We start from the raw sequence: 22,254 nt of genomic DNA on the forward strand, positions 1-22,254 counted from the left end.
CAGACGCCACATTTCAAAGTGGGATGCCGAATGTTTTCTTAAGAGATTTTATTATGCCAACTGACTTAGATGTCCCCTGAAACCATGGTCCCCAAACCCCTGCCCATGCTACAATGGCCTTCGAAGCATTCAGTTTATTCAGGAAACTTCCTTGCTTTTGGTTTAGTCTGTGCTGACCTCCCCTGTACTGTGTGGTGTCTTTCCCTTCACCTAAAGTAGTTCTTATCTACCAACTAATTAGTGAATACCCTTCTCCCACCCTCCCACCCTCCCTCCTCTTGTAACCACAAAATGTTTTCTTCTCAGTTTAAACTATTTCTCAAGTTCTTATAATAGTGGTCTTATACAATATTTGGCAAAAGGACAAATATTGTATAAGACCATTATTATAAGAACTCAAGAAATAGTTTAAATGGAGAAGAAGATATTCTGTGATGGTTACGAGGGCGAGAGGGAAGGAGGGAAAGAGAGGTTTTCACTAATTAGATAGTAGATAAGAACTATTTTAGGTGAAGAGAAAGACAACACACAATACAGGACAGGTCAGCACAACTGGACTAAACCAAAAGCAAAGACGTTTCCTGAATAAACTGAACACTTTGAAGGCCAGTGTAGCAGGGACAGGAGTTGGGTACCATGGTTTCAGGGAACATCTAAGTCAATTGGCATAATAAAATCTATTAAGAAAACATTCTGCATCCCACTTAGGAGAATGGCGTCTGGGGTCTTAAATGGTAGCAAGTCGCCATCTAAGATCCATCAATTAGTCTCAACCCACCTGGAGTAAAGGAGAATGAAGAACGCCAAAGACACAAGTGAATTATGAGCCCAAGAGACAGAAAGGGCCGCATAAAGCAGACACTGTATCAGCCTGAGACCAGAAGAACTAGATGGTGCCCGGCTGCAACCAATGACTGTCCTGACAGGGAACACAACAGAGAACCCCTGAGGGAACAAGAGAGCAGTGGGATAAAAAAAACCTACAGACCTCAAATTCTTGTAAAAACACCAGTCTTAATGGTCTGACTGAGACTAGAAGGACCTTGGTGGTTATGGTCCCCAGACCTTCTGTTAGCCCAAGACAGGAACCATTCCCAAAGCCAACTCTTCAGACAGGGATTGGACTGGACAATGGGATAGAAAATGATACTGGTGAAGAATGAGCTTCTTGGATCAAGTAGACACATGAGACTATGTCGGCATCTCCTGTCTGGAGGGGAGATGGGAAGGTGGAGGAGGTCAGAAGCTGACCGAATGGACACAAAAAGAGAGAGTGGAGGGAAGGTGTGTGCTGTCTCATTAGCAGGAGAGCAATTAGGAGTATATACCAAGGTGTGTATAAGTTTTTGTATGAGCGACTGACTTGATACGTAAACTGTCACTTAAAGCACAGTAAAAATTAAAAAAAAAAAAAAGCTAGAAATAGAAGTATCTTATGATCCAGCAATCCCACTCCTAGGTATATATCCTAGAGAAATAAGAGCAGTGACATGAATAGACATATGCACACCTATGTTTATTGTAGCATTATTTACAATAGCAAAAAGATGGAAACAATCTAATGCTCATCGATGGATAAGTGGATAAACAAATTTTGGTATATACATACAATGGAATACTATGCAACTATAAATAAGAACGAGGGAGTCCCCAAAACATAACATGGATGAATCTGGAGGACATTACTCTCAATGAAGTAAGTCAATCAAATCATGAATAGGTATACACACAGAAAGCAATGTTCTTTGGTGGTTACCAGGAATGGGAGGGGGAGAGACTACTATCCTATCACTTTCTAGATAGTAGAAAGTTGTTATTTTTGGTAATGGGAAAGGCAATACCAAATATGGATGAAGTCTGCACAACTTGTCCAAGGTAAATGAAGACACAAAAGTAGTAGGTAAGAATAAGGGACAATTTCAGTAAAAACCGTAATAGACAGTTTTGCAACAACAATAAGAACCAATAAAATATATGGGTGGTTACATGGGTAGATATGTATGCATATACGGGTATAGGAAGGTACATGTAAGTCTAGGAGCATGCATGTACAGGTGTACCCCCAGGCATATGTATATACATAGTTATATACTCTAAATAAATATTCATATATAATATAGCACATAGGGGGCACAGTTATGGACACTTTCTAGACATATCCAATCACCTCATGGGACTGAGTAACTGGGTTTGAAGGCTCAGGACCACAGTCTCAGGAGACATCTAGGTCAACTGGCATAACACAGTTCATAAATATAATGTTCGAATCCTACGTTGGTGAGTAGCATCTGAAGTCTTAAAAGCTTGCAAGCAGCCATCTAAGATACAACTATGGCTCTCTTCCCATCTGGAGCAAAGAAGAGTGAAGGAAACCAAAGACTCAAGGAAGAAATTAGTCTACAAGACTGGTGGTCCATAAGAACCACAGCCTCTGCTAGCCTGAGACCAGAAGAACTAGATGGTGCCTGGCTACCACTACTGACAGTTCTGACCAGAGACACAATAACAGGCCCTGGTCAGGATGGGAAAAAAAGGTAGAACAAAACTCAAATTCCTAAAAAAAGGCCAGACTTACTGGACTGAAAGTGACTAGACGAACCTTCATTGCCCTAAGATACCCTTAAAACTTGGAAATGGAAGCACTTTCAGCGGTCACCTTTCATCAAAATAAAAGATTGGCTTATAAAAAAAATCACTCATGAATACTGTCCTCTCTTAACTAACCACATGAGACCAAACAGTCAACATTTACCCTAAAACAAAGATGAGAAGCTAAACGGGGACAGGAAAACTATATTAATAGAAACAGAACAAAATGAATGGACGTAACGAGAATGTTGACGCACGAAAAATGTAACCAATATCATGGAACAAGACATATAAAAATTGTGAAACAGGAGCCTAATTAATTTGCTATGTAAACTTCTACCCAGAACAGAATTAAAAACAAAAACAAAAAAAATCGGCTGGAATTACAGCTCAGCTGAAGGTTTGACTGAGGCTGCAGAATCCACTTTCAAAATGACTCACTCACATGTCTGTTGGCAGGCCTCAGTTCTTTGCTGGCCACAGTCAGGAGGCCTCAGTCCCTTTCCACATAGATCTCTCCACAGAGCTGCTTGAGTATCCTTACAACATGGCAGTAAGCTTCCCAAATAATGATAGATCCAAAAGAGAGAGCAAAGAGGAAGCCACAAGTCTTTTTTTTTTTTTTTAATTTATTGAGGCTCTTTATATATTAAACAAAATACAAATAACATAAAATTTACCATTTTAACCATTATTGAGTATACAATTCAGTGGCATTAAGTACTTTCCCAATGTTGTATAACCATCACTACATTCTACTTCTTAATCTTTTATCAACCCAAACAGAAACTATATACTCGTTAAACATTACTTTCTCCACCCAGCCCTTGGTAACCTATATTCTATTCCACAAGGTCTTTTAAATCCTATTCTCAGATGTCACAAATCATCACTTCTGCCACATTCTATTCATTGGAAATGGATCACTACGTAGAGCCCACATTCAAGGGAAGGAGAAATTAGTTTTTATGAAGGGAAGAACATCAAAGAATGCGTGAACATATTTTAAACCACCACAAGGTGATACCTGGGTAGCACTTGGTAAGATAATTAATAGGGCATAAAGAGAAGAGTCCTGATTCTTGGTATTCCGTAATTTCCATTTTTTGTGATTAAAACACTAAAATACAGTCTTTGACCAAAGAGGAAAGTCATTCCAAATCTTGGCAGACCCTAAGACATATAGTGGACGGCACTGGGTTTTTTTTTAAGATATATAGTGGAAACCCTGGTGGCGTAGTGGTTAAGTGCTACGGGTGCCAACCAAAAGGTCGGCAGTTCGAATCCACCAGGCGCTCCTTGGAAACTCTATGGGGCAGTTCTACTCTGTCCTACAGGGTCACTATGAGTCCGAATCAACTCAACGGCACTGGGTTTTTTTTGGTAAGACATATAGCCCACGAGAAGCATCATGATTTGGCCTTAGCCTATATTTTCAACCTCATCTTTGACACTGCCCCTTTAGTCCTCTAAACTACAGCCATCTTGACTACTTGTAATTCCCCCAAAACTACCATGGTTTATCTCACCTCTGGGTCTTCACCTATGCTGTTGCCTCTGCTTAAATACCTCTCCACCCCATCTTTGCATGGTTTACACTTACTCATTCTTCAGAATTATGTGCAGGAGTCAATCTCTTCTAAAAAGCCTTCTAATCACCTCAGACTGGGTCAGATGTCCGTTCTATATGCTTCCAAATACCTTGCACATATCTTTGCCAGAGTATTATCATCATATTCTAATTGTTCATTTTTGTATCCCCCAGCCCTCAGATTGTGAAGTTCTTAAGCAAAAAGACAGCATCATACTCATATTTGTATTTTAAATTAGTAGAATAAATAGTGACTGGCAAATAGGGATTATTCAATAAATGCTTGTATGAATGAATGATTGAATGAATGAATACACCAAGGAATGAATAAATAACCTATTTTAAAATTTCATACTGAATAATCTCTCATCATTCAAGAAAGGAGAAAGAAACTCTCTAATTTCTCTCTTTTCTAGGACATGGTTCTTTGTTCCGAACTCAGGTTAATAGTGCTACTATTCCAGTTCCATTGTTGGCTTAAAGAGCCATTTTATGGGCTCATCACCATTTCTAATATTAAAGGTAAAGTAAATGAATTCTGAGTTCTATAAAACTGATATATGAATCAACGTTCCACATAACACATCTTGGTGACAATTTTGTAAATTCGTGTACTTAAAAAATTTATAATAATAGAGGATGGCGGGGACTGCGGCCGGTGTGGGCCGGCTAGAAGAAGAGGCGCTGCGGCGAAAGGAACGGCTGAAGGCCCTATGGGAGAAAACTGGACGCAAGGACAAGGAAGATGGGGAGCCAAAGACCAAGCAGCTCAGAGAAGAGGAGGAGGAAGTCGAGAAGCACAGGGAGCTCAGGCTGCGGAACTATGTCCCAGAGGATGAGGTCCTGAAAAAGAGGAGGGTGCCCCAGGCCAAACCAGTCGCAGTGGAAGAGAAGGTGAAGGAGCAGCTGGAGGCTGCCAAGCCAGAGCCTATCATTGAGGAAGTGGACCTGGCCAAACTTGCCCCGCGGAAGCCTGCTTGGGGCCTCAAGAGAGATGTGGCCAAGAAGCTGGAGAAGCTAGAAAAGCGGACGCAGAGAGCCATCGCTGAGCTGATCCGTGAGAGACTGAAAGGCCAGGAGGACAGCCTGGCTTCTGCAGTGGATGCCACTGCTGAACCGGAGGCCTGCGACTCCGACTGAGGAGGAAAAGAAAGCCAGAGAGAGAAGATACTTGAAGAAGGAATGGCTGACTATTGATGTCACTGGCATCATGGTAAAACAGGTGCTTGAACTGATCCTCACTTTGCAAACAATAACAACAACGGAAACTTTTTAAATGCAGCAGTGAGCTGGCAAGCAAGTAAGGAATACGTGGACAAAAAGGTAAGAGAGGCAGCAGAAATGGAGGCCTGGCCTTTGCCTTGAGGGCATTTGACAGACCGGGTAAACTTGAACATTGGTTTTTGGGGTCCTTGATGGCTGGGGTCAAGACAGCTAAAGACCTATGCAAAATGAGGTCCTAGTCGGAGAGCCCTCCATAAAACTGAGTCCCCAAGGGGCTGCATCCTGTGTGGATAAATATAAATCTGCTCTCCTGGCATCCCAGAGGAAAATTGGATCTTGCCACTTAGTCAAGTGGAAAAGGGTCTCCCTTGAGAAATTGTATTTATAAGCCAGCCCACCTGTGAGTTTGCACATAAAAAACCTCAAGCCAAGAATTTAAAGTAGACATCTGATAGAAACAAATGCAGATCCTCCTTGGTTGAACCTTTATTCATCTCAAGGACTTCTCACTGATAAAGTTCCAAGAAAAATGAGGAGCTTACAGAAAAATTCACCAGATACACGAAGCAACAAAGCACCAAGAGCAAAGGACTTCAGACAAATAGCAGAATCAGACTTGCGAAGAGTTCAGACATGAGGATTGTCAGTCATAGCATTTAAATATGTTTCAAAATGATTTAAGAAGTAAAAGAGTCTTGGGAATAGGAATAGATTAGAAAAAGAACCAAACTCATGTTCTGGAAAGAAAAAATATTATTATAGGAATTTAAAACACTGTGTCTGTGGATTAGGCACAGCTGAAGAGACAGTGAGTGGGAAACTAGATTTGAAGAAATTACCCAGAATGCAGCTAAGCAGGGTAAACATCGATAATATGAACAAGAGGCTGAGAAACATGGGAGGGGATAGAGTGAGAAGGTCCAGCAAAGCCTGTGATTGGAGTTCTAGGAGGAAAAAGCAAAAATGATGAAGAGGCACTATTGGCAAAACAGTGATTGAGAACTTTCCAGAATTTAGTAAGTCACCAATCCACAGATTCACAAAGGCCGGTGAATCTCAAGCAGGACAAATTAAAAGAAATCTACACTCAAATGTTATGATTTTTTATCTGGGTGGTGATTAATTAGGTATATTCATTTTGTGAATATTCATGGACCTGTACACTTATGATTGTGTACTTTTTTATATGTTTAAAGCTCAGTAAGCAAATTTACTTAAAATTTTTCCCTACCTGGTATTAATCATCAATTTCTGTATAACAAAACTTAAACTTATATTTAAACTTAAAACAATATTTATTATTTCTGTTTCTTTGGGTCAGAAATTAAGGAGCAGCTTAGCTTGGGTAGTTCTAGCTCAGGGTCTCATGTGGTTGCAGTTAAGATGCTCCCTAGGGTAGCAGTCATCTGAAGGCTTGGCTGGGGCTGGAGGCTCTGTTTCCAAGATGGTTCATTCGCATAGCTGTTGGCTGGAGGACTCCAATCCTTGCCACATATACCTTTCCATAGGGCATACTTGAGTGTTCTCACAACATGGCAGCTGGCTTCCCCCACAGTGAACAAGACAGCAAAGAGGAAACTTCAGAGCCTTTTATCACCTGGTCCTGGAAGGAATATTCTGCCATGTTCTATTTGTTAGAAGCGAGTCACTATGTTCAAACCACACTCAAAGGGAGAAAAATTAGGCTCCACCTTTTGAAGAGAGGGCTATCACAGAATTTGTGGACATGTTTCAAAACCACCACATACTTAAAGACATAATGAAATTGCAGAACACAAAGAGCAAGAAAAGATCTTAAAATTAGTCAGTGATAAAAGACATTACCTTTCAAGGAGCAACAATTGAACTGAAAGACATCTCAATTGGCAACCATTGTTACTGGAATGACACCTTCCATGTGCTAAAAGAAAACTGTCAATTTAGAATTTTATACCCAGAGAAAGCATCTTTCGAGTACAAGAAAAGCAGGGATTTTGCCACCAGCATACTCTCACTAAAAGAAATTCTAGGTTGAGCAATAAAAATGTTCAAAAATTGACTGTGGAGATGGTTGCACAATTCTGTGACTATATTAAAAGCTATTGAATTGTACACTTTAAATGGGTGAATTGTGTGGTGAATTCTATGATATATGAATTACATACATCTCAATAAAGCTTTTTTAAAAAAAATTTATAATATATTTAAATTTTCCTGAGTTGTTTTTAATTATAGAGTCAAATGTTTCTTATTAAATTTAAGATGTAGCAATTCTGGAACCAAACTGATAATGCAAGCTCACTTGTCAAACATCCTTTCTATCCCAATTCCCCACAATGCAATCAACATAAAGGGGGAAATTCTATACCACTACTAGAAGCTAAAGAAGGGTCCTAACTGAATTTTCAAGAAATTGTAAGGGGAAATGGGGCAACTTAAAGCACAGTGATAAGTAACACTTGGCCATCAATCACCATACACAAGGGTAGAGTCCACTGTAAGGAGTAAGTAAAGAATTTAAACTGACCTCAGAGCTTGATGAACATCTCCTGGACTGTACCAAAGATAAGCCAAAGAGAGAACTAAGAAACAAATTCCAAACCTTCTTGAACCTCTAATTTATTCCAAAGACCACAAAAAAAAAGGGATCCTGCAGCCTGAACACAGCCTACACTCAAAGGCTATAGATGAATGAATGGCCTGTGAAGTAATTAGCATTTATCAGATACCTTGCTGGAGATCAGGCTGCTACCTTTAATTGTCTCTGAGCTGCAAAGGCCAACGTAAGAGAGATTTCCCAAAGGTGAAACTTATCGGTCAAATACTTGCCTCCCTCTGTCGATGGCTCTGTCCCTAACTTCTACAAACCCCTGGATTGCTATACAGCCAGAGAAAAAAACTACAATAAATCCAAAGGGTTCTCTTTTCTTTTTACAAAGGATTGAAAGAACTGAAGAATGATTGACACAATTTCACAACACATGTATCCTGAGCATTGATGTCTATATCACTTAGATATTTGTGACTTTTAGAAAAAATATTTATATGCATTATATTTATATAATATTTATTTATACAAATATATATCATTTATATATATACACATAAAAACCAAAACCATAATAATGAAGACAGATCTGATCACATAAAAATGAAAATCTTCTAAATATGAAAACTATTTAAAAGCTAAGACAAAATATCTTCAATATATCTAATAAATTATTAATAGTCATCATATAAAAAATGCATTATTAATCAATGACAAATATGCACATCCATATGAAACAATCTTTAGAGAACAATGGGTAGTCGATTTATAATTAAAAACAAAACAAATGAACATTTACATACAAAAAATGTTCTGCCTCACTAGAAATCAAGAGACATGTAAATTACAAGATACTATTTTTTGTCCATTAATTTCAAAAAAAGAACTATCCAGAATTGGTTATAACATATGGAAAAAGGCCTTCTCAGACATTACTGGATTAGGTGTATGTTTGCAAGCTTGGGCTCACTCTCTTGCACCTTTGTTAATACCATGAGAAAAGTTTCCCCCAGGTGACTGCAGGTCCTCACCTAGGACCTCAGAATGCGTATGGAGCAGATAAGAGGCCTCCCACCCCATATCAAGAAGCAAACACAGCCAGTCCTGTAGCCTGAAGATCTGCCCAACAGAGCCCAGTCTAGATCAACCAACACCAGTCAACCCACAAATGCAAGGAAAATAAATGTTTATTGTTGTATGCCGCTAGATTGTGCGGTTGTTTGTTATGCAGCATTAGTGTAGCAATTGAAAAAAAAAACAAAAACCTGGCTGTTGAGTCGATTGGGACTCATAGCAACCCTGCAGGACAGGGTAGAACTGCTCCATAGGGTTTCCAAGGAGCGGCTAGTGGATTCCAACTGCTGACTTTTTGGTTAGCAGCTGAGCTCTTAACCATGACACCAGGGCGCCACTGTAGCTATAAAACCAAAACCCACTGCCATCGAGTCGATTCCGATAGGACAGAGTAGAACTGACCCATAGAGTTTCCAAGGAGCGCCTGGTGGATTCGAACTGCCGACCTTTTGGTTGGCACCCGTAGCACTTAACTACTACGCCACCAGGGTTTCCAATTATAGCAATAGTAACCAATATATTATATCTGGGTAAGGAGCTGATAGCGATTGTTAACCTCTTTCTTTGTACTTTTTCTACTGACTAGGTATTTTAGCACGTATTACTTCTATGAGTCGGAATCGACTCGATGGCAGTGGGTTTGGTTTTTTGGTTCATTATTTTTATAATCAGAAAAAAAGCTGTATTTATTATGAGAAAAAGAGAAGGGCACAAAAAAGGTAATTTATATATACATACTGTTTTAGATGATCATTGGCAAGGGCCACTCTATCTCTGCGGTGTCTTTCTGCTTTCTCTTGTTCTTCTTTAAAAGCTTTTTCAATGTTCAGTTTCAATTGTTCCTCCCATTTTTCATCTGATTTTATTTTAGTTTTTCGGAACTCAACCTGTGCGTCACGTTCTTTCATAACTCTACTAAGAAGAAGTCCTGACTTAAAAATAAAAAAAGGAGTATTTTAAGAAAATAAGGTCTAATTATGTATAGTTACGTTAAAATATATATAAAAATACAATAATATCCAAGTAGTACATGAAAGTTTTTCACTCTCTCTGTCCGATAGAACTGACATTGTCTTGCATTTTCAATCGCCTTTTTTCTTTCTCCTTGTTTATGTATTGCTTCTTCCATATCAAGCATCTGTCTTTCTGCCTCCACTTCTTCATCACGCTTCTTTTTGGCTTCAAGTTTCTGTTCTTTCATCCCCTGTAAAACAGACAAAGGCAATCTTGTGTTTTTATTTTCCAATTCAATTTTACCAAAGTGAAATATTATATGATCATTTGAGTTTTCATCAGGAACTTCTAGTGTATTTGCATATATCATTAACAAATGAAAAAATATGAGATTATATTTATAAGCTAATTTTTTAATTGAATTTTTTAGGTAAGTAATACATTTACATGGTTCAAAAATCTCCAAATATTACAGAGGTATACAGTGAAACTTCTTCCTCTAACCCTAGCTTCCATATACAATCTCCTCTCATTCCGATATAACCACTGTTATTACTTTCCAGGTTCCATTCTACATTTACATAATAAATATACATCTTCGTATTTTTGCCCCTTTAAAAAACCAACAGTAGCATATTTTACATGCTCTTCTACACTTCTGAGGACTCTACCCAACACCCCACACCTATGAGGTCTTTCCACCCTTTGTTCTCCCTATGGGTCATAATTTCTATACCTTGTTTAAGAAATCCTTACTTTCTCTAATACCCTGAAGATATTCTTATATGATTTATTTTTAAAGTTTCATTGTTTTGCTTTTTACATTTAAGTCTTTAATCCAGCTGAATTTCATTTTTATGTATCCTATACTGTAGGGATGTAATTCCATCCTTTGTATATGAATAGCCAATTATCCCAGTTATCAGTTATTGAATTTTTCCTTCTGATTTGCAACATTTTTGTCATATTTCAAGTTCCCATATATAACAAAGGTCTGTTTCTAGTCTCTCTCTTCTTATCTATTATTTTGTCTATCTCTGTACTTATATCACAGTTTTAACTACTATAGGCTTACAGTAAGTCTTGCTGTTGGTAAAATGAATCTTCCTTTATTATCATTATTTTTTGACATCCATGGAAGGGTAGACCATTATGCATAGTATGCTACTTATGTGCAAAAAAAAAAAAAATGCAGGGTATATGTCCCACCACCACCCCCAATCCTTTTATAGACCAGGGCTCTTTTTTCCAATCAGATTTACTGGGGTATAATATACATACAACCTTTATAGTATACAGTTTTATAAATGTGTACACTTGTGTATAGAACAGTTCCATCCTCCAAACAAATTCCCTCATGTCCATTTATAGTCAAATCCTCTTTCCATCTGCAGCTCCTGAAAACCACTGATCTTTTTCTTTCCCCATAGTTTTGCCTTTTTCAGAATGTCATATAGAACATACGATATCGGTCTAATATAATTTTTCCCTCTTCTAGAAAAAAAAACTAATAAGTTGTGAACATTGTCTCTACAGCAAGGTACCACAAACCTTCTATGTTCCTTCCTAAAAAATAAATAATGTATATTGCAACAAAGTAAGAAAATGTGCAATGATAAAGAAAAATCTTATGAACACTCTCTGAACAAAAATTACGCTTGCATGTAGTTTTAGTAATTCTTTTAAAGAGTAAGAAAAAAAAAAACCTGCCCCTCAGTGCCTAAAACGACATAGGAAAGTGGAATGAGGAGCGGGGTCACCACATCCTAGCATCTCTCCCCACTTTCAAGTAGTTTCCCATTCACGCACATGGAATTTGATTGCACGCACATCTCTGGTACAGCAAGAAAATCTAGCAGAAGCACAGAGAGGAACACAGCAAAGACACTATGTAGCTCCAGAGATAGGCAGACCTACACAGACAAATTAGAGGAAGATAGAGAAGCTGCCTTGGTTCCCAGTAATTCCAAGTTCTCTGTCTTTATGTGCAATCCTGCATCACTTTTGACTTGAGATAATTGGAATAGGGTTTTCTATAACCAAAACATCCATGACTAGAATAATAAACCATAGATTTAATGTATGATGGCAATATTAGTGCTTCAAAAACAAAACAGTATGACAGTTTTAAACATCTAGGTTCACTGTGATATTTGAAAGGTCAGTAAACTCTCCTCAAAAGAAACAACCCCAAAATCCACTGCCGTCAAGTCGATTCTGACTCATACCCACCTTTGGAACAGAGTAGAACTGCCCCATAAGTCCCCAAGGCTGTAATCTTTATGAAGCATACTGCCACATTGTGCTCCCACACAGCAGCTGGTGGGTCTAACGGCCAACCTTTCAGTTAGCAACCGAGTGCTTAACTACTACACCATCAGGGGTCTTCCAAAGATGTAAATTAGACTGATAAAAAATGGTTACTACTCCCTAAAATAAAACTAATAATATTTCAGCCAAAATTTTTCCAATTTTAATTTATTAAAGGCTTATGAGATGCAGGTACTATATGAGGCACATACTTTTCACACATTCCCAGAGCAACCCAACAGAGTTAATTACCATAATTTGTCCATTCTACAAATGGAGAAATAGGTCACAACATTCTAAGACAGCCCCCTGATCTCTGCCCGCTGGTATTAGAAACTGTATAATTCCCTCCCCTTGAGCATAGGGAGGACCTGTAATTTACTTTTAACCAATAGAATACGGAAAAGGTGACGGGATGTATATATTATAACCTAATTGTGGGAGTGACATCCCGTCACCTTTTACATACATATCTCATAACCTTTAGTATATATGTGGGTGTCTGCTAGTACAAACAGAGACTCTCCTGCTCACCTTGAAGAAACAAATTGCAATGTTGTGAACTGCCTACGGAGAGGGCAGCCTCTAGAACAGTCATACAACTGCAAGAAAATGAATTCTGCTGACAACGTGAATGGCTTAGAAGTGGACTCTTCCTCGACTGGACTCCAGATGAGAACGCAGCTCAGCCAACACCTTGACTGCAGCATTGTAAGACTCTGACAGAGAACACAGTTAAGCCATGCCTGAACTTCTGAACCACAGAAATTGTGAAATAATAAACGTCAAGTCGTTTTAAGGCACTAAGCTTGGGGGAATTTGTTATGCAGCAACAGGTAACTAATAAAACAGCTATTAGAGGCAGAGCTTAGACATAAATTCAGGCAACCTGACTCCCGTAGCCCAGTATTTTAACTGTGATGCTATATTTCATCTCCATTATTTTCATTTAAAAAATGTGTACTATAACTCAGGTACACCCAATGGGACTGTACTATATAGCAATGCTCTGAATTATTAAATACAGATGGTTTTCAAGATGTACGCTGATAAGTCAGATTTATCTTTTAGGATATTTATCTTAAAAGCGAACAGTATACTGCAAAGATCAACTATAAGATTTTATATACACCAACTGTGTTTCAATGGGACTTCCACTTTGGGCCAAGATGGAGTAGCAGGGACTGGATTTACCCTTCCATTTGAAGCAACTAAAAAGACAAAAAAGGGTTTTCAAGACATTGGACATCAGACAATGATCCCTGAGAGAGAAGAAACAAATGAGGTAAGCCCTACAACTGTCCCTGCCTATTGCCTTGAGAGTTTCCAGTCCATGGTGCAGAGAGAGGACAGAACGTGGTAGACTCCATGAGTTAGGGAAATAGAGCCAAGAGTCCTAGGAGATCAAGATGGCTAAAAACCACAGGTCAGAATACTGGAGAGGAAAGAACTTCACAGAAAGAGAATTCCAAAGATCTGCAGAGGGTCCCCTTGTGTACTCAGCAGAGTAATGATCAGTGCATGCATATGAGGAAAATGCCCAAGGCCACAGAAAGAAGACCCAAAAGGGTTAGAGGAAATAGTAACAGTAATCTCACAGAAGGGAGAAAAGTAGTTGTCTCCATCATCCAGACTGGAAAACTTCATAATTCATAGTACATTATGTAGAATATTCAATAAAGTCATGCTTCAATAGTAATAATTAGCCACAAATCAAACACCGCTCTGGTCCCACCTAACAAATATTACAAACAAGACCTAAAAGGATCAAACTTTCCAAGTTATTTAACTGCGATAAAGATTTGTAAGGATACAAAAATATCAGGCACCCAACCAGGTAAAATGCACAATGTTTAAAAACCAATCAAAAATTACCAGGCATGCGTGGCGTCTGGGGTCTTAAAAACCTGTGAGCAGCCATCTAGGATACTCCACTGGTCTCACCCCTTTGGGAGCAAGGAATAATGAAGGAAACTAAAGATACAAGAGAAAGACTAGTCCAAAGGACTAATGGACTGCCTCTACCATGGCCTCCACCAGACTGAGTCCAGTACAATTAGATGGTGCCCAGCTACCACCACTGACTGCTCTGACAGGGATCACAATAGAGGGTCCCGGACAGAGCTGGAGAAAAATGCAGAACAAAATTCTAACTCAAAAAGAAAGACCAGGCTTGCTGGCCTGACAGAGACTGGAGAAACCCTCAGAGTATAGCCGCCGGACATCCTCTCAGCTCAGTAATGAAGTCACTCCTGAGGTTCACCCTTCAGCCAAAGATTGGACAGGCCCATAAAACAAAATGAGACTGAAGGGGCACACCTGCCCTGAGGCAAGAACTAGAAGGCAGGAGGGGACAGGAAAGCTGGTAATAGGGAACTAAAGGTTGAGAAGGGAGAGTGTTGACATGTTGTGGGGTTGTTAACCAATGTTATAAAATAATATGTGTACTGTTTAATGAGAAACTACTTTGTTCTGTAAACCTTCATCTAAAGTACAATAAAAAAAAGTTAGAAAAAAAAAGAATTAAAATAGGTATGCTGAGAATGTATAAAATGGGGGAAAAAAAAAATTACCAGGCATGCAAAGAAGCAGGAAAATTCAGGTCATCATGAGAAAAATCAATCAAGCAAAATGAACTAGAACTGACACAGGTGTTAAAATTAGCAGACAAGAAAAATAAAACATTATATGTTATAACTGTATTCCATATTTTCAAAAAATTGGAGGAAATGCTGAACATGTTAAGTAGAGACATGAAAAAATTTTTTAAAGAGCTAAATCGAACTTCTACTGACAGAAGCTACAATGTCTGAGGTGAAAAATACACTGGGTGGGATTAATGTCATGTTATACATTATAGGAGAAAAAATTAGTGAATAAGAAGATATAGAAACAGGAACTATCCAAAATGAAACAAACAAATTAAAAAAAAGACTTACAAAATAGAACCCAAAAGATTAAGAAAAAAAAGGGCATCTGTAGATGCTAATCTATAGTAATAGAAAGCAGTTCAGTCATTGCCTAGGGACAGAGGAGCAGACAGACGGGAAAAGGAGTAAAACAGGGCATTATGAGTATATTTATTACCTTAATTATGATGATAGTTTCATTAGTGTATACACATACTAAAAATTATCAAATCGTACACTTTAAATAAGTACCATTTACTACATGTTAGGAGTCCTAGGGTTGTGCAAACAACATGGTCGGCTGCTAACCAAAAGACTGGTGTTTCAAGTCCATTCATAGGTGCCTTGGAAGAAAGCCTTGGTGATCTACTTCTGAAAAATCAGCCATTGAAAACCCTGTGGAGCACACTTCTATTTTGGCACACATGGAGTCACCAGGAGTTGGAATCTGCTCAATAGAAACTGATTTGATTTTTTGGTTTATAATATGTCAATTATACCTCATAAAATCTTTCAATGCATTTTTATATTTTACATATAAAAATATCTATAAAAGAGTACTAAGACCCAAGACTAAGTCTTTAGTACATGTGTTCTCCTTAGTGGTTAATACTTACTGCGTATGTATTAGTCCAGTGTTTTACTACTTCCTGGGATCGGAAATGCATTTCTTTCTTTGCCTTTCTTTCTGCACGAAGGGATGCTGCTTCTCTTGTCAAACTGTCAAGGCTATCTTTAATCCTTTTCCACTCATTATGTGGAATTATGGTAACTTGATGGAGATCTACTTTGCTAGGTAGAAGAGGTGGATAAAGAACTTGGTCTTTCTCAGAGTTCTTCATTTCTAATAAATTAAAAAAATGAATATTAAAGACTTTCAAGAAGAGTTTAAATCATTTTTTAATACTGGCATGTTAAGTGTCTGATATCTGGAAGCTATTTCAAATATTTAATTTCATTCGTGTTATCTTAAGAGCAGCTGTGATTAAATGGGTACAATATAAGGCCTTGAAATCAGGAGACATAGATTTCAGTCCTTGTTTGAGTATTTTCTTACTGTATAAACTTGGGTAAGCCACATAATCCTTGGAGCCTCGGCATCCTCATCTGTAAAGTTGAGATCAATAACACTTGCCTCCACAGGTTGTGATAAAAAGATTTTTCAAAGTTAACCAAGTGGCAGTCTATAAATGGATAACTTTTTGAGGATGTTCATCTTTTGGGGTTGTAGATGTTGTGATTGACTCTATTCCATCCCTTCCCCATTGAGCAACAGCAGTTTAAGAATACTTCCATTTCCCTTGCCAAAAATTAGTTCTATAATGGGCAAAGAAACACGAGAAGAGGTTTATTTGAGATTTTTAGAAAAGTCCTTCCTTGTTCTTCTGGGAGAATAACTCTCAAGCTAGATATGTACAAGGTAGCATGAAGGCCAGATAGGCAGCAATCCTATGACCACAAGTGAAATTAGCCTTAGGATGAAGCTGTTACTGTAAACTACAAAGAAGAAACACACACAAAAAACCTGGGGCAATGAGGACCCCATTGAGCTACTAGACCAACCCAACCTAAAGCATGGAATTCCAGTTACAGCCTAGTGGGTGTGAAGTGGTATTTCCTTGTGGTTTTGATTTGCATTTCCCTAATGACTAATGCATAGTGGTTAAGTGCTACAGCTGCTAACCAAACGGTCGGCAGTTCTAATCCGCCAGGCACTCCTTGAAAACTCTATGGGACAGTTCTACTCTGTCCTACAGGGTCGCTATGAGTCAGAACTGACTCGATGGCACTGGGTTTGGTTTGGTTTTGGAATGACTAATAAGGACCCCTGGTGACCTGGTGGTTAAGAGTTTGGCTGTGAACCAAAAGATTGGCAGTTCATATCCACCACCTGCTCCTTGGAAACCCTATAAGGCAGTTCTACTCTGCCCTATACGGTCGCTGTAAGTTGGAATTGACTTGACAGCAATGTTTTGTTTTTTTTTTTTTTGGTAATGACTAATGATGTTGAGCATCTTCTCATGTGCTTATTGGCGATTTATATCTTCTTTGGGGAAATGTTTATTCAAATCCTTTACTCATGTTTTAACTGGGTTATCTGTCTTTTTTATTGTTGAGTAATAAAAGTTCTTTATATCCTGGATACTAGATACTTACCAGATACATAATTTGGAAATATTTTTTCCTTCTGTGGAAAAAAAAATTTCATTTTCATTTCTTTTATAGTGTCATGTGCAAAAATTTTAAATTTTGAAGAAGTCCAAATCTATTTTTCTTTGGCTGATTGTGCCTTGGGTGTCATATCTAAGAAATTGCTGCCTAATACAAGGTCATAGACATTTAAAACTATGTTTTCTTCTAAGAGTTTTATAGTTTTAGCTCTTACATTTATAGCCTATCACATAGTCTCTCCTGAAGATGTTCCATGCGGACTAGAGAAAAATATTTATTTGCTCTTGTTGGGTGAAGGGTTCTATAGAAGTCTATAATGTACAGTTGGTATATAGTGACAGGTCTTCCATGTCCTTGTCAGTCTTCTGTCTAGTTGCTCTATACGTTATTGAAAGTGGGGTATTAAAGTTTCCAACTATTATTTTTATTTCTCCCTTCAATTCTGTCACTTCTTGCTTTATATATTGGGGGGCTCTGTTGTCAAGTGCATAAATGTTTATAGCTGTTTTATCTTCTTGATAGATCCACCTTTTTATCATATAAAATGTCCTTCTTTGTCTCGAGTGACAATTTTTATCTTAAAGCCTATTTTTTCTGATATTAGTAGGCTAGCTCCTTTTTGGTTACTGTTGGTATTGTGCATTTGTGTCTTTGAATCTAAAGTGAGTCTCTTGTAGACAACATATCATTAGATCCTTTTTTCTTTTATTCATTCTGTCAATCTCTGTCTTTTCATTGGAGCATTTAATCAATTTATATTTAATGTAATTACCGATAAGGCAGGATTTATGTCTGCCATTTTTGTATTTGTTTTCTATATATCTTATGACTCTTTGTTCCTTTATTCTTCCATTGGAAACCCTGGTGGTGTGGTAGTTAAGTGCTCTGGCTGTAAACCAAAAGGTCAGCAGTTCGAATCCAACAGGTAATCCTTGGAAACTCTATGGGGCAGTCTACTCTGTCCTATCGGGTTGCTATGAGTCAGAATTGACTCAACGGCAACGGGTTTGGTTTTGTTTCAGTTTTTATTCTTCCATTACTGATGACTTTGTGTTAAATAGATATTTTCTACTATACCATTTTGATTCCCTTCTCATTTCTTTTACTATACTTTTTTTCTTAATGGTTGCCCTGAGATTAAATTAATACTTAAATTTTAACAATCTAGTTCAGATTAACACTACCTGTAATAGTTTACAAAAACTTTGCTCCTATATTGCTCCATTTCCTCACCTATCCTTTGAGCTATTATAAATACACAAATTACACCTTTATACACTGTGCACCCATCCATACAGATTTCCAATTACTGTTGTATACATGTGTCTTTCAAATCAGACAGGAGAAAAAGAGGACTACAAACAAAAAAACACATTTACACTGTCTTTTATATTTATGTATGTAGTTACCTTTACTGGTATTCTTTATTTCTTTATGTATATCCAAGTTACTGTCTAGTGTCCTCTCATTTCAGCCTGAAGGACTTCATTTATTATTTCTTGTAGCGTAGGTCTGGTAGTGATGAATTCACTCAGGTTTTGCTTACCTGGGAACATCTTAATTTCTCCTTCATTTTTTAAAAATCGTTTCAATGGATATAAAATTCTTGGTTAACAGTCTTTTTCTTTCAGCACTTTGAATATGTCAATCCTCTGCTTTGTGACGTTTGTGGTTTCTTATGAGAAACCAGCTACTTATCTTATTGAGGATCCTTGTATGTGATTACTGCTTTCAAGATTTTCTCTTTGTCTTTCAACAAGTTGATTATGATGTGTCTAGGTTTTTTTTTTTTTGGTGTGGAGCTCTTTGAATTTATTTTACTTAGAGCACATTTTTTTTTTTTAACATTTTTCATCAAATTTGAGACATTTTCAGCCATTATTTCTTCAAATATTCTTTCTGTCTCCTTAGCTCTCTCCATTTCTTCTGGGACTCACATTATACCTATGTTACTATGCATGATGGTGCCCCACACATCTCTGAAATTCTGTTCATTTTTCTTCATTCTTTTTTCTCTCTGTTCCTCATACTGGAAATCCCTGGACTTATAATTCACTGATTGTTCTGCAAGCTCAAATCTGCAGGGCTTGAATCCCTCCAGGGAATTTTTTATTTCAGTTACTGTGCTATGCAACTCTAGAATTTCTACTTTTTGTAAGTTCTACCTCTTTATTGATATTCTCTATGTGGTAAGGCATCATTCTCATATTTTCCTGTAGTTCTTTAGATTTTCTTTCTTTCTTTCTTTCTTTCAGTTCTTTGAACATGTTTAAAATATCTGATTTAAAGTTTTATCTAGAAAGTCTGACATCTGGGTTTCCTTAGAGGAAGTTTTTTATTGAAACTTTTTCCTGTGTATGGTCCACACTTCTTGTTTCATTGTATGCTGTATAATTTTTTGTTTAAAACTGGAGATTTTAAATAATATCATGAAGCAACACTGGAAATCAGATTATTCCCAACCCCTAGGGTTTCTTGTTTTGTTGCTATTGGTGTTTGCTTACTTAGTGGCTTTTCTGAGCTAATTCTGTAAAGTCTATATTCTTTGTCATGTGTGGCCTCTAGAGACTCTGCTTGGTTAGTTTAGTGGTCAGCTAATGATTAAATAGAGATGTCCTTAAATGTATGGAGCCAATAAGTCTCCCAGCCTTTGCCCAGGGGCTCTCTGTGAGTGTTGGGGCATGCCTTCAATGCACAGGAAGGCAGTTTACAACTCCATCTTAGACTTTACTTCTTGCTTGCACAGAGCCTCAAGGTCAGCCAGAGATGAGAGCTTCAGGTCTTCTTTGGTCTTTCCTGGGCATGCGCACAGCCCTACGCATTCTTCTGACCTTCTAGATTTCCAGGAACATGTTAGAGCTTTTCAAAGCTGCCTCTGGACATCTCACGTCCCAGCTTTTCCTTTTTTTTTTTTTTTTTGGTCAGGTTGTTTGCCCCCAACTGTTATCACTGCCTCAGGCAGCCGTGATATTAAACAACTGTCACTGATTGTTCTTAACAAACTGGGTAAAGGCTGTTCATACTGGGTGAGCTCTGAATTAAGGTAAATAAAACAAGCTCTGTGAGTGGGATTTTCCAGAAAATTATCAGACAGGTCAAATAATTATTGGACATTGGGCTTTAGAGGAGCTCCATCTCCATTCTACCTCCTTCAGAGGCTGCTGGTTTTAACTCTGGCTACAGTGGTTTTCAAAACTACCAGGAGGGTTGGAGAGGAGGATGGGACCAGGGCAACCTTCAAACATCAAAAAAATGCTTATTCTTTTTTACCAAATCTTGTTATGAAATTCAGCCATTAAAAAAAAAAAAAACGCTTTCCAAATTGCTTCAAGCCTTTAATTTCCAGAGTTCTGAAAAGGTAGATTTTTACAATTTTTGCCAGTGTTCTCATTTTTCAGTGTTCTCTGATTTTATACAGAAGAGTACTTGTGGAGGTCCTGACCCCATCTTCCCGGCTGACACCGTCCTGCTAAATCTTTATATAATGATTTGGATTACAGAGAGTTATCTACATATCTGAATCCCTCTCCTATTTCATCCTCCTCTAAATGGAGATTATAATTTAGCAGTGAGGAAAAGGGCATTTCATTTCAGACAGCAACTTGTGGGCCAGTTGCCACAAAACATTATTTAACACCTATCAAGGAAAAGTCTTTTAGTGCAATACTACACATATATGAAAGTGAATATGTGAGAACAATTTTATTTTATAATACATGTCATATGGGTACTGTCTTCCTCCTACGTGACAGGACCTCTGCTGCTACTTCATAAGGCCTTCACTGCACAAATATACTCTAGTGTCCATTGGTGGGAGAATGGCTGGCTCTCACTCTGCATCCGGGACAACCAAGGCTCTACTAGTACAGAAACTCAGGCAATGACATGAAGAGAGTCCAGTTTCCCAAAGTTCTAGTTGTCATCATTATAATAATATTAATTGGGAATTTACAACAGACCACCTGAATTATAAGACTTTAAATAGCATTTTCTTTTTACATTCTACCAAAACACGTGATTTGGGGAGAGACTTACCTGCGCTTTAAACCACAAAACCAGGCCCGTTGCCATCGAATGGATTCCGACTCATAGCAACCCTACAGGACACAGTAGAACTGCCCCATAGGGTTTCCAAGGAGCGGCTTCTGGATTGGAACTGCTGATCTTTTGGTTAGCAGCTGAATGCTTAACCATTGCACCACTAGGGCTCCTACCTCCACTTCAGAGGTGAGGAAATTGAGACATTTCCTTCAGAGACATACCTAAGACCACTCAGCAGGTACACAGCAGAGCCAAGACTCTAAAGAGGTCACTGATATTTCTAAAAGTCATTCCACTAATTCAGGTAACGACAAGTAAGAACAAGCAGCATTTCAGCAAACCCCAGACTCTCTCTCCAAGCCGCAACTGCGAGGCTTGAGGATTGGATCGGTCAATCAGTTGAGGGGTTTCTGTCTTCCTATCTCTTCTCCACCCCTATTTCTGTAAACTTTCTCCCTCACCCTCCACCTTCCTTTTACGCATTCACTCACACACTTGAGAGCAAAACTGTATGATGCCCGTCGGGGCTACTTTCGACTTGATGAAGCCCATGTCAGAAGGCATGAGACCCGAAACTGGCACCCTCACCTCTCACCCCATGGCAGGGGTCCAGAAACAATCCCTGTGCCAGGATGCCCCAGTTTAGCTCACCCGTGCTTTCCTTAACCTGTCCACAGCGCCGCCCAAACCGCACCAGCATCTCTGACGAGGTTCCCATGGCGCTCCCAGACCTGGAAAGTATACTTGCGCGCCTACCGCGGCGCCCTCTGGCTGGCCGAACGTTTCCAAAGCTATGCGGTCTCTTAGCAACGCCGCCGGAAGTGACGCCAACCGTCGCCGAGGAACGAGAAACGCGCTGGTTT

General features: G+C 38.5%; 2 protein-coding genes across 2 annotated transcripts in view; one reads left to right on the top strand and one right to left on the bottom strand.

Moving 5' to 3' along the window:
* The window catches only part of CFAP210 (cilia and flagella associated protein 210), a 59,891-nt gene extending 37,725 nt beyond the window's left edge, over positions 1–22,166 (bottom strand). Inside the window, exons 1-4 of the mRNA XM_049887389.1 lie at positions 22,043–22,166; positions 15,796–16,022; positions 10,036–10,209; positions 9,744–9,937 (exon numbers count right to left, since the gene is read on the bottom strand). Of these exons, the coding sequence (XP_049743346.1) occupies positions 9,744–9,937; positions 10,036–10,209; positions 15,796–16,022; positions 22,043–22,109 (662 nt within the window). The 5' untranslated portion in view covers positions 22,110–22,166. The remainder of the gene's footprint in view (positions 1–9,743; positions 9,938–10,035; positions 10,210–15,795; positions 16,023–22,042) is intronic.
* LOC126077770 (coiled-coil domain-containing protein 12) lies at positions 4,820–5,320 on the top strand. Its single transcript, XM_049887400.1, has one exon. The coding sequence runs from the start codon at positions 4,820–4,822 to the stop codon at positions 5,318–5,320; it is 501 nt and encodes a 166-aa protein (XP_049743357.1).
* Positions 22,167–22,254: the final 88 nt, after the last annotated feature.

The sequence above is a fragment of the Elephas maximus genome, chromosome 6 (assembly GCF_024166365.1).
Source record: "Elephas maximus indicus isolate mEleMax1 chromosome 6, mEleMax1 primary haplotype, whole genome shotgun sequence".
Classification (NCBI taxonomy): domain Eukaryota; kingdom Metazoa; phylum Chordata; class Mammalia; order Proboscidea; family Elephantidae; genus Elephas; species Elephas maximus.